A 13,284-nucleotide genomic window follows, 5' to 3' on the forward strand; every position below is an offset into this window, starting at 1 on the left:
TACTGCCACGAGGAACCAGCAGCCTCACAAAGGCTTTAAGAGATACCAAAGGCACTTTAAGGAACACCATAAATTCATTTAGATCTGAAACCAAAGCTGCAGGCTTGTCTACGGTGCCATTTCTGCATTTATAACCAATCCTTTAGCAGTAAAGCCACCCCAAGTTTATTAGTACTGTGGGTACAAGACAGAAAGAGAAGTATACTACAAAGCATATATTTTCATTGTAGAACCACAGAGTCATTAAGGTTGGAAAAGACCTCTGGGATCAAGTCCAAACACTAACCTAAGACCTGGAGATCAGGTCCACCACTAAAACACATATCTAAGCATCACATCTACATATTTTTGAACACTTCCTGGGATGGTGATTCCATCACTTCCCCATGCAGCCCATTACAATGTTTGACAACCCCTTCAGTGAAGGAATTTTTCCTAACATCAAACCTAAACATCTCCTGGCACAACTTGAGGCCATTTCCTCTTGTCCTGTGTCTTGTTACCTGGAAAAAGAGACTGACCCCCACCAGTCCACACCCTCCTTTCAGGCAGCTATGGAGCAGTAAGGTCACCCCTGAATCTCCTAGAACATCAGCCTTACACCCAGCCTCCCACGCCCTGATCTGCCTCTCAGGGAGCTTCCACTACCATCTGTGCAGAGGCAGAGATTACCCAAGTTTGGCATTTCACAGAAGATATTTTCCAAGCAAAGCAGACAACAGTCTCGGAAGCAGAGGAATTGGTCACATTTTTGTCCCTCCAGAACTGCACTGAATTCATGTTTTGCTTTCAGAGACACTTTTTCAGCACCATGAACTGGAGCTGGATCACAGAGTCAGTCAAATATCTGCTGTTTCCAGTGAGCACTTTCACATCATGCACAAGACAACAGAAAGAAAAGAACTGCATCCTCCACCTCACCTGGATCAGCTCTGCAATGCAGACAGACCACTGCACCATTTAAGAAATCAGTACAAAAAATATATATGTAGTTCTCTAAGACTCAAAAGGAAAACTGGGAGAAAATCTTCCTTCCCATATACGGGATTTTGGAGTCTAATCCAAAACTTGTGCAAGGAATGCAGGCAGTGCTGCTCAGAGAGCTGCTGTCTGTAGGGAGAGCTCCTCAGGCCTGAGGCTTTTCATGGGATCTGTATTTGCTGGCTCCCACAAGTCATTTAATGCTGCCCCAGTCTTGACAGCCTTGTTAATGAGGTTAGTGCATATGTATTTAAGAGAAATTCATATTCTTTAGATGTTCCCCTATCTCTCTCACAACGTAACCAGTTGTTTGCCCTGTAGCTTGCAAGAAACAACTTTTCCAAACACCTTACTGAAGATTTTGGTATCATGTAAAAACTCTATCTGCCTTAAATTAAGAAGTAACTTTTGATTTCAGTAAGCAGTAAGGTGCCTTACAGAGTGCAAAAGAAACAAGGTTCATTTTGAGGGCTATCCTTCAAGCCAGCACTTGCACTGCAGGTTTCCCACTCTCAGCAGCTCCCAAAAGTCACAGCAAGCTCACACAGAGGTGTCACACAGAGGTTCTTCTCACTATTTTCTCTTCCTAGAAAGCTTCCAGCATGCAGCTTACTGAAACAGCTGGGAAAGTTCTCCCCTCCTGGCATTACACAAATGCTGAGAAACTGGCAGCTTTTACAGGGAAAAATCCGCTTTCTGAAACAGAATTTGGATGAACAGTATTTTCTGTTTACGAAAGAACATATCTTTCTGCTTTGTTTGACATTTTTTCAAGATCCTGATCATACTGGAAATGCTGTCAGATGATCCGTTTTGCTCTGTCGAAGTGAGATGAAATTCTTCAAGAAGAAACCATTCTATCAGTAGCTAATACAATAACATGTATTAAATATGGTCCACTTTTCTGACCATAACAATGTTGCAATGTTGTTAAAGCAAAACGTTTGCTGAAACAGATGAACTTTTTTTTTTACAAAACATGTTTTATGATCAAATCACAGACCAAAATACGCTGGGTGTTTAATGTGAAAATAAATCAAAATCCAAGCACATGAACTGTAAAATGAGAATATCTGCTGGCAAATTTCAATAGCAGCAAACAAAACCCACTTGTTTTTGTTTCACAGCACTGAATTTTTCTATTCCCACTCCCTTCTGAGAAATGCAGTCATCAACTTAGGCCTATTTTTTTGCTAATATACAGACAAATGCGCCAACTCCTCCCTCATTTTTTCCATCTTTAAAATAAACATCTTTATTTTCTAATGCCAGAAATGACACATCAGAAAAGTTTTACTGTAGGATAAATTTTAATGCATATAATGCATCAACATGCTACACAGGGAAAAAAAACCCACAATTATAAGTAATACCAACAAAAGAGGGGATGGCTCAGGGAATTCAAGGGAAAACATGAAGGCAGTGGGTAAATAACTGTTGTATTGCACTGAGGGCAAAAACTGACAAATAATCTCATCTTGTTTACCATTATAACTTTAAGGATACTGTATAAAATATTTGTTGTTAAGATAATTTCTTCATAGATTGACCTCTCAAAATATATTATACGCCCTTCATGAACTAAACCCCTCTAATTAGAAGAAAAATTCCTCTCCAAGTGCCTGTTGTTTGCAACAGTTTGAGTTTTGGTGCCCCAAAGGCTCACCGATTTTCACACCTAAAAACAGGGGGTTGATTTTATAAGTTTTGAAACAGCTCATTGAACAGAGAAAAGCCAAATGTGAAATATCATTGTACGAAAGAAGGGAATGAAGGCAACAGAGCACACACACAGGCTGATAACAGCTTAAGCAATCAGCTTAGGGGAGAAAGGGAAAAGTGCTACAGTCAACATTTAATGGCTTCACTGGCCTCTGTAAAAGGAACCAGGGGTCTCTACTGTCTTAGTAAGCAAGTTCCCCCATTAAAAAGAAAACCCATCAAAATGAACATCTAATTAACTGGAAGAACAAAACTCCAATGTGCTGCTGAGAGCTGCAGGCAGAATTAGTAGCGCCAGAGAGCTGCTGGGCACACGGAGCCACCCTGCAGCTGGGTGCTCCCAGCCCCACTCACAGCGTGCCCTGGGCAGATGAGACCCCTGGGCTGACTCCAGACAGTGAGAGCAGGGCTGGAAATGCTCCTCCTCAGGGAAAGGGGATGCCAGCCATAGAGAAGAACATTTCCTGCCACCCTCTGTTCATTGCTGAACAGCAGGGAAAGAAACTAAATCAAACCCAGTAACATGAAACAGCAGGAAGAGGGAGGAAAAGAAATTAAGTCTTTTGCACAACAAAGTTATGTTGTTACACTATTAAACCAGCTCGTCCCTCCCCAGAGCTACAGCAGGATGTCTGAATTCACAGCAATTTCCATAGACATCCAAAGACCAAAAAATGAGAGAAAAGTGGATACTGCTCACTGGACTTTACATTTGCAGGGTGCTGCCCTTCCTAGCAATACAACCTACTTTGAAGAATACCACCACTCTTCACTTATTTGCTTAATTCAAAGAGATAACAGACTCATCATTCATCATCTCTCAAAGCACAGCACTCATGGAAGGTTCATTATTCGGGAAGAATTTCTACTCAGTAAGTAGCTTGAATATAAAACCTCCACACTGAGGATCAGCATCTCTACTGAATAGTGATCTTTATTGCAACACAATGATTGCACTGAACACTGGTGTGTTCAGACCTGCTTACGAGAATGGAAGTTCTTGAGTTTGGTCTTTTTACATAAATGTAAGCACTTAATTTAAAACCATACCATTTTCATAGATCCAGGAACCACTAACAAGGTATGAAATAGATTTGTTTAAATGACAGAAAGCAGCCTTGACCAATTCTGGATGGAAACAAGGGAGAAGGAGGAAGAAATATCATAGGACTGCTTATTTTCTCAGAAAACTTGGAAAATACTCACTTGCACAGGTAAAGCAGGCAATGTTTGGACCTCATACCATCAAAAGAGATGTGATGCAGTCAGTCTGCTAATATTATTTATCAAAATCAAAGTGAGAATTTGTTCAGAACCTGGGATAATCTTAAAGCTTACCAAAGGCAACTGAAATTGTTCATCATCCAATATATAACCTACAAGACCCCACAGTGAAATGCACACAATAGGAAACTTTAAACTTAAAAATGGGAAGCAGTATCCTTGTTTAATGTCAGTTGAGAACAAAAAATAAACAAGTGTTTTCCCAGTCAAGACTGCTAAATTACAAAAATCCTCTCAATCCTCTACATTTTTTAGATATATATCTATATAATAAATGTATATATCTATATAATGAATGTATATATTATATACATTTATTTTAGATATATACATATACAAATGAAAATAATACATACAATCAATTACTAGTGCTACAAAAAACTACTGAGGAAAGCATTATTTTCAAACAGTCACAGAAGAATTAATCCTCAAATAAGTTATCCTTCAAAATAATGTTACAGTCTAGAATAATTAAATTACAGGTCACAATCCATAAATGGTAACACTGCTTTTCTAGCTGTATATTTGATACTGCTATGTTCATATGAAGTGAAGTTCTTCTAAAGAAAGTACCAACATTCTCCATGTATTTATGTAGAGATATTTGTAATATCTCACAAACATTAAACTGGCTCTTCTATTAGGATTTCCAGTCTCTTATACAAACTGTACCACACATATTAAGATAATGAAATACAGAATAAATTCAATGTGTTTAAAGAAAAAAAAGGGAAGGGAAAACAAAAAGACAACATTTGGTATTTGTTTGGATAAACTATCTGTGGTTCCATAACAACAAGGAAGGGAAACAATTTGAATCTGTACAGATCAAAACCAAACAGCCAACATAAATTAACTCTTAATATTTTTCATGCTTCATAGCAGGAGTCTGAGTCTGTAACTTCAACAAATATTTCAAAATAATCTCATCACAATATAGCTAATGGTCCAGGACACATTTAAATTGATGCATAGTAATAAATGGAAATAGTAAGTCAAATGAAGAGCAGATGGTCACTCTAAACACTTCATTACTCTTCAACCCTTTTATTTCTAATGCAGAAAAAATAAAAGAATAAAAGAACATTTACCATAGTCTACATTGGAAAACAAGTACTAAAAGCCCCCTGTTTTTCAAGTATTTAAAATACTAACCCAGAAACACTGTACATACTGCTAGCAGCTGTTGAGTTCATCCTTCTAGCAAAAAAGGAAACTATTTGTACTTATCCTTACCTTCTATTTACTTTGCAAAGAGCCTAAAAACTCAATGATGTGTATGTTCTCCCTCCTTCTCTCCACCTCCTGTCCACATCATTTGACTTTTCAGGTCCATTTTTGCTGTCCTATGTGAAACCATACATTTTTAAGGTATGGATGTTTAACCTTTGAATTAATAGCAGTAGCTACCAGTGTTTCCCTAATGTCAGCTGTACAGATGTTCACAACAAGCTGCCCTCAACCTGCACCTGCATTTGTGCCCTGGCAGAGGGGGCACAGGGGGGTGAGTCAAGCTGGCTGAATGAGCTGCAGAGCCAGCCACAGACTCAGGGCCACAGCAGGGAAATTGAACTTTCCCGGGGAAGTGACAGGACTGAGGAGCCTTTCAAATTCCTGACAAGTGCAGGAAAACACAGAAATTTTATAAACTAGTAAAAGAGGGAATAGGACAGAGAACTATGCTCAAGCCCCAAACCAGAAGGAAGCAGACTTCTAATGCTCTTTAAAGAGCACCTTCCAGAAGAGATCCCTCACAGCTTGTGTAGCTAGCTGCTCCTGGGAGGAAAATAAAACTACTTTTACAGACTGGGAAAACAGAGTCAAATAAAGGAAGACTCATGTAACTAAAATAAACCTGCTCTTCTAAGAAGAAAATTCATTAGGTATCATGCTAGTAATACAGATGATATCCACACAGAAAAAGTATAGATAATTGCTCAAGGAGAAGATTGCAAATGAAAAGGGAGGGCTGAAATGGTTGGGAATTTAACAAAATGAATTGCAAAATGGGCCTAGGCTTGAAGAAGGAGAGACACTAAACAAGGCCTCTCAGAGGAAGTTACATAAAAAAGGTATTTACAGAGGCATTGCAAACAGGAGCACAAGGAAGTACATGAAGACAAAGCATATGCAGAGAAGCAGGAGCAGAGAGAGCTGTCCCCTTTCGGTTTCAGAAAAGAAACAGATGAACAATAAATCCCATGCTTTATATATAGTTATACTGTTGCTCATACAGTCTCTTCAGCTTTTTTCTTCCTGTACCATCTTCTGCAATCCAAACAAAACTAGTCCTCTGCTTGCTCTTACACACGTACTGCACTTCCAAAGTCTCTCTGCTCCTATTTCTTACCTCATACGAACTTTTTACTTGCCCAGATGCTCTTTTTCCTCTTCAGGACTCCTACTACCAGCCCAAAGCTACAGACTTGCCACCCAGCACTACAGGCTAGAAGAGAACCATTGGAACAAAGCCCCAGAACATATTAGACATACACTTGACAAAAAAGTTTCTGTATTGTCAAGTGTTCTGTAAGTTTCCTTCTTATAGACCCTCTCCCTTCAAATCCATGGTGGTTTTCCAAGTTTCTCCAAGGTTTGCCATCAGACAGGTAAGCCCAGGGCAAACATCTGCTATGAAATGCACTTTTAGACTAATAAATGAGAGCCACACCGACTTTTCACATGGTTTTTCTCCTAAACATAGCTGTGCTCTAGTCCACTGCTAAAAGGCTTCTGAACAAATGCATACAACAACTTTATTCTCCACCCACCTTTCCAAACCCATAAGCTCTGCATCAGGGAATTAGTACCAGGTGCTCTTGCTTTTGCATTACACTGCTCTCATCACCGGCTCTCTCCCCCTGCCTGGTTGTCAACTCTTTGCAGCAGCACTCCTGTCATCCTGTCTATCTGTATTACACTGAAAAATTGTATTGGTTTTCATTAATAACTAATGGAACTCACAAGCAGAATCTCTCTTGCATATGCCAAAACAAAACGCTGCTTTTTGTCTCCTTATTCTACAATGTACTCCCTTTCCTACTATCTTTCTTTTATCTGCTGTAGATTTATTGGGGATGTTTGGCAAGCACATCAAGGGCCAAAAATTCCCTCTTCTCTCTCAAGAGTCTCATCTCATACATTTCTGAAGCATGGCTGCAGTCATGTTTGTACACCCCATCTCATTTTTCTCTCTCTGGGGCTGTGCATGTTCCTGATTCTGTATGTGACTGTACTGCGAATGCCTTTCACACACCTCCAGCACACACTGCAGCAACGCATCAAGGCATATGGAATAGGGATAACATAATTAAAGGTTATTACCAGCAGACAACACATTGAGTTCCAGATACAGCTGCTTAATCAGAGCTGTAAGGTACTCAAAAGGCATTCCAACACGAACTGAAGAAGCAAAGACATCCAACCTCTTCATAAACCGATCAGGCTCTGTTGGTAGAAGGAAATTACTGGTGCTGGTGCTCACAGGAGCTCGTGAATATGAGAGGCCTTTCCCGTTCCAGTGTTGCAAATATGCTTTTAACATTTTCCAGCAGGTACTCTAATTCTATGTTGTTGAAAGGTAACTTCTGCATAAAGAAGGCATATTACCAATTTTATAAGTGATAAAAGCTTTAAAGAATTTATTAAAAAATCCTATTACTCATGTGATGTAATATATCTGTCAGAGGGGGGTGTATGTGTGTGTAACTGCTTAGTTAGGGAACTCCAGAGCACAACCTGAATCCAAGTATCTACATGCATAATAGAGCATGTCTCTAGAGATAATATTCACGAAACAGTGCTTGGAAGTCACATAAGATATGAAAGAAAGAAAAAATGAGTTGCACTTCTCTCCTGATATTTATAACTTTATCAAGTCAAATACACTAATCAATAAAACTGATATGGACTGCTCTAGAGTTAATTTAACATTTATATTTGATGTAAGCATAGAGGCCAGACAGCAATTTTTGCTATGTTCATGTTACCCCCATAAGAAAAGAATACAACACACAGCAGTTCAGAGATTAGAAAACAGTACTGAAGAACATTTACTATTCCTATCCTGAAGTGTTTCCATAGCAGCCAAAACAATTATTAAAACAGATACACCAAAAGGATGGCAAAGAAATAATAGAAAAGCCATTCATCTGAAAATAATTCACAGATCTGAAGAGTTATATTTGAGATTAATTTAATCCTTAAACATTACATACTTTCTAATACATCACACAAGTCTTTGTAACAGTCTTCACAGCAGCAGAGGAATTTATCAGAGCAAGAAGATTTTTAGAAAGAAGTATTTATAACAGACAACATGTTGACTGCTGTGGATTCACATCACAGAAAATGTAAGGTATCTCAGATCTGCTTTGCAGGATAAGGATTTTCATAGTGGAGGAAGCTTACCATTTGCTTCTTCTTTTATCCCACTTAAGACTACAGAAAGCCAAGAACGCTCTACACATTCTCCTCCCGCCCTCCCACAATTTATCAGAAAATACCATTTTCAACAGCATTAAGCAACATTAATTCCTGCTACTCTTGACAGTCACACTGAATAGCCATCTTTCATATCTGCCCTTTAAGCTTTCAAAAGATGCACCTAATTAAAAATCAAAGGCTCAGTTTTTAGAAATGTCAGCCATCATGCCTTAGAGTTAAGGAAAATTTGGCTTTTTGGCTTTGTCTGAAAGATATCTATGTATTAACTAGCAGGCACCATCACTGCTGCCTAAATGTCAATGCTCTCCCCTTGCATTCTTTCTGTAAGAACACAGCATCACCTACAACCAGTTCTTCTTTCATTAAAGTCACGAGTCCTCCAGAAAAACAGAGGCAGGATTGTTTTGGCAACAGCGAACAAGTGGCCTTCCATCTACCTACAACCAAGCTGCGAACTCTGAGCAGCTAACAGCCTCCAGTGTAAGTGAGAGTGGAACACAAAAGATAGTGAACAGGTTCCCAAAGGTAAAAAGAAATACACAGACAACAGGTTCCCAATGGTAAAAAGAAATACACAGGCAGCTATGTGTGAGGGAGGAAGGATGGTTTCTAATTGGAAGCGTTTTTTCTCCTTGCATCAGTTCTCATTGCTGGATTTCAGATGTGCAGACACGTGGTGTCAGGTCAAGAAGAAGTAATGACACCATTTATGTTCCCCTTCCCATGGGAAATCACCCCACAGCAACAGAACTGGTCAACTGCCACTCACTCCTGTATAACAGGACCAACCTTAATAGCATCTCACATTCAATACAGGGCCCTGAGGAGCTCGTGGGTTTAAAAAGCCATCCAGTGCATTATTCTGTTCAGAAAGAATACTTTTAAAGCACATGATTCTTGCCTTAAGAGTGAAAAGCCAGCATCATTAAGCAATCCTTGAAATTTCAAGAATGCAAGAAGCTGAGTATAGAAACCATTATCCAGGGGTATCTGCTCAGAATAATCTTATATTGACATTTGTGTGGGGGCAGCTGGGTAAGAAACAAGTTTGTGAAAGCCAGAGAACACCTACAAATGAAAGAGTACACAGCACAGAGAAGGGCAGGCTAGCAGATGGGGTAGTCCAAGGGCAGAGCACATGCAATAAAAAGAATAAAGTGCAAATGCTCCAGTAGAAAGAGGGTGTGGAAGCACCAATGAAGAAGGAAGGTGACTCTAGTTCACTACTGCTATACAGCCTAGAGAAGAACGAGCTAAGGAAGAACTTGGAGATCAGGATAGATCTCTGCTTCTGTTACCACCATAAACTAAAAAGAGCTTACAAGACATGTACTTTCTGATACAGACACTATCACACAAATTATAACATTAACTACAAAGACAGTTATCGATTTACTGATGCAGGATTTATTTTTCCAACGACCCCCACCTATAAGAAAACACCGTGGCAGAACATGTTACATTTAACTTGGACAAAAGTTTCAGGGTTTCAGATTTATTGGAATATTAAAAAAAAACAAAACAAAACAATAACTAAAAGGAAAAGAACTTTGAACCTTTTTTCTGTGGGTATAGCTAATTTTCCTCCAGTCATGTCTTTTCTGTCATTCCTCCACACAAGCAAATAAACCCCATAGTCTTTGAAATCCAATAAACCTTTCAATTACTTCTAAACAAAGTCTTAGAGATAGCCTAAAAAGTTGTAGTTGCAAGAGTATCGTGTTCTAATATCAACAAGTTACTTTTTCAACTAGAAAGGCAAGAGGGGAGCAGTGTCAGCATGAAGAGCACATTTTATAGACGCCAGTATCTCCTGAAATAAGTGCTGGCAAACACAATCAGCAGCACAGTGAAATCCTCTGCAATCATCTATGTACTTGACTTCATGAGTAAGCTGCTCATTGGTGATGAAGCCTACACTCCCTCCTTTAGATAAAATTTGAGCTAAAATGAAAGAAAGCACCATACACTTTTTTTAAGAGATGCTACTCAATTCATTCAGCTCAACCATCCCATACCTCCGGCTTGTGAGTATTACAGCACGCTATGTTTCACGCCCTATTCCCATGAAATATAAACCTGCAAAGCCCAGAGAAACTTCACTGATCAACTTCTATAAACGGTTTTCAGTTTTTTTCTAAAACTCTTTCAGTTTTTCTAACTCTCCAGGTGGGTGTCACTTTCTGTTAAAGAAAGGAAAAAAAACATGAGGAAAAGATATGTAATTCGACAGAACAGTTTTTAATCCTCAAAACACTGACAGCTTTTACATGCTCCAAAGTCCTCCATCACTCTAGTGATTTGGGTGAAAAAAAATGCCAACTTCTTAGTTTCTCTTTGGACAGCTGAGCTACAACCACCACATGTGCAGCTCACATTCTGAGAGCACTGGCAAGTCTAAACTTCATTTGGAGGTCAGTTCAAGCAAGAATGCTCCACAGCTTCTTTACTGGGCCAAGCAGGTATGTCCATGTTTTCAGCACTCAAGGACTAGGAGTGTCATTACCTCACTTTCTGATCCTACAAATCCTCAGACCGTCTTAAACGGGCTCTACAGCAAAATCTGACCTTTGACAAATCAGAGTATAACCTTAAACAAAATATTGACCAAGCTTATTGACATAGACCTCTATAAGTAAATGCTTAGCACACTGATAGCAATCATCAACTCTACATTATAAAAGATTTGTGCTGAGATGCTAGGAGTGCAGCAAGTTGAGAAGGAGATGTGAGGAAAGGAAATATATTAGCATTTCAAATATCTAGAAATGTGCAATGTAGTCTGTAGGCAAGGGAGGCCTGATAATGCTGCAGCGAGTATCTCTAGGTGGCTCCGTTCACATACTTCACTTGTAAGAGTCTTACTCAATCTCTTCTGTTTCTTTCAAGCAGAAACAATAGGGTTGCCAAATTCCATGTTTTAGTGAAATGATGCCAATATATACAGATGACAGCTAATATGAAAGGCACCTAACAAGAGTCTAAAGGTACTCTGAAAAAAACCCTCTCTTTTATATTGCTGGAGATTAAAGCAGTGCACAATTTCTCAAGCTGTTACACTCACTATTACTAAGTTCTCCCACCTGTTTTTGGAGACCAAGCTTAATGGCTGGTGACTATTTAGGTTGAAATGGAAAGAAGACTAAATGCTTTTCAAACATAGTAAACTTCCACATTATTTCATGGGAAACTTGGGTTTCAAGAGGGAGGGAAAAAGTGAGCAAAAAAAAAAAAAGGATGGGTGGTGAGTACTTAGCAGCTGCGAGGAATGGAAAAACCAAAACTGCAAATTACCGATACATACCGTGCAGCTGCGTTTAAGAGCGATAAAAGGACACACAACGGGCTTTGGGGATGCCGAAACACCGACAAACACGGCCCAACCTCAGCGAGCAGGCACAAACAACACACGCACAGCCCCGCAGGCCAGCACCGTCCCTTCCTCATTCCTCAGGCACAGCGGCGAGAGGGGAGAAAGTTCAGCGCCGGCCCCGCACCCGTGGGCCGGCTGGGGCTGCACCCCCGGAGCCGCCCGGGCTCGCCCTGACCCCGACCCCGCACCCGGGCGCCACGGGACGGGGAGAGCAGCGCCTCGGGCATCCCGAAGGGCCCTTCAGCCGGCCCCGGCAGCGGGGACGGTGGCAAACAAGAACTAAGGAGAAGAAGGAGGCGGCGACCCCCCGGAGACCCCCACCGCGGCCGCGCCTCGCTGTCCCCGCGGCGCCACAGGTGCTGGGGGCTGGAGGCTGCGAGCCCCAGCCAAAGGCACCGCTGCCCCGCAGAGGCTCCGTTCTCCCCCGGCCGGCACACCGGGATGTCCCCCTAGCCGGCGGTGCCGTCGGGCGGGCTCAGCGGGCAGCCCCCCGCAGCAGCCGGGAAAAGGCACAGGTAGCGCCCGCACCGCGGGAGGGAGGCAGGCAGCGCTGCAAGGGGCTGCTTTCGGCTGCGCAGGGGAGGAGGAGAGCGGCTGCCCACCTCCCGGCTGGCTCCGGGGAGAGGGAAGAAGGGCGCAGACGGCTCCAGCCGGCAGGACGGGGGCGGGCGGCGGTCATGGCGGGGAGGCGCGCCGCGCACCTGGCAGCAGGTGCATGCAGGCGGAGACGGCGGCGAGGGCGCCCGCGGAGGGAAGACGAAACTAGCGAGGCTTTCCCGGAGAACGGCGCCTGTTGTGCGGCCGGGGGGGGGCACTCGCAGGTGCCCGTCGCCGGGGAGGGGGGACGATGCGGAGGAGGGGAAAGGGTAGCTGCAGGCGCCGTTTTGCAGGCGGCGGAGGTAAGCGCGCACTACTCACCGGCAGCTCCACGTTGACTTCGGTCCCGTCCAGGAGAAGGACGCGGCACTGCAGCACCGGCTTGCTGCCGCCGGCCGCCGGGATGTGGACGGGCGCCCCGGAGCTGTGCACGACCCCTCCGGGGAGCGGCGAGGACGGGAAGGCTCCCGAGCCGACGGCGGCGGCGGCCGCTCCTCGCAGCCCCCCGTCCCGCTCGTCCCCCTCGCCGCCGAGCCCACCTCGCCCGGCTCCGCGCCCGGCTCCTCGCCCGTAGCGCTGCATCGACCGCCGGCCAAAGGTCCTGCGCAGGAACCGCAGCATCCTGGGGGCGCCCTGCCCGGCCGCTCACACCCCCGAGCCCGCAGCTCCGCGCCCGGCCCCGCGGCGCCTCCCAGAGCAACGCAGCAGCGCCGCCCGCCGGGAGCCAGCCCGCGCCGGGCGCCGGCCGCGCCGCCCGCTCCGCCCTCTGCAGCGCCGCCCGGCAGCGGCGGGGCGGGGCGGGACGCGGCCCCTCCCGCCGCCGCGCACCGGGGCGTGCGGCGGGCAGGGGGAGCTGCTGAGGCGGCCACCTGCGGGGGAGG

General features: G+C 43.4%; 1 protein-coding gene across 5 annotated transcripts in view; it reads right to left on the reverse strand.

Moving 5' to 3' along the window:
* Nucleotides 1-13,115, reverse strand: part of EPB41L4B (erythrocyte membrane protein band 4.1 like 4B) — a 170,201-nt gene extending 157,086 nt beyond the window's left edge. For 2 of the 5 annotated variants that reach the window (XM_054517630.1, XM_054517628.1), the window contains exon 1: nucleotides 12,725-13,109. In XM_054517630.1, coding sequence (XP_054373605.1) covers nucleotides 12,725-13,024 — 300 coding nt within the window. In that variant the 5' untranslated portion in view covers nucleotides 13,025-13,109. Of the gene's footprint in view, nucleotides 1-12,724 lie in introns of all 5 variants that reach the window. The other 3 variants (XR_008508892.1, XM_036395193.2, XM_036395199.2) reach the window with 3 other exon arrangements.
* Nucleotides 13,116-13,284: the final 169 nt, after the last annotated feature.

This window comes from Molothrus ater, chromosome 1, assembly GCF_012460135.2.
Source record: "Molothrus ater isolate BHLD 08-10-18 breed brown headed cowbird chromosome 1, BPBGC_Mater_1.1, whole genome shotgun sequence".
In the NCBI taxonomy this organism is placed as follows: Eukaryota; Metazoa; Chordata; class Aves; order Passeriformes; family Icteridae; genus Molothrus; species Molothrus ater.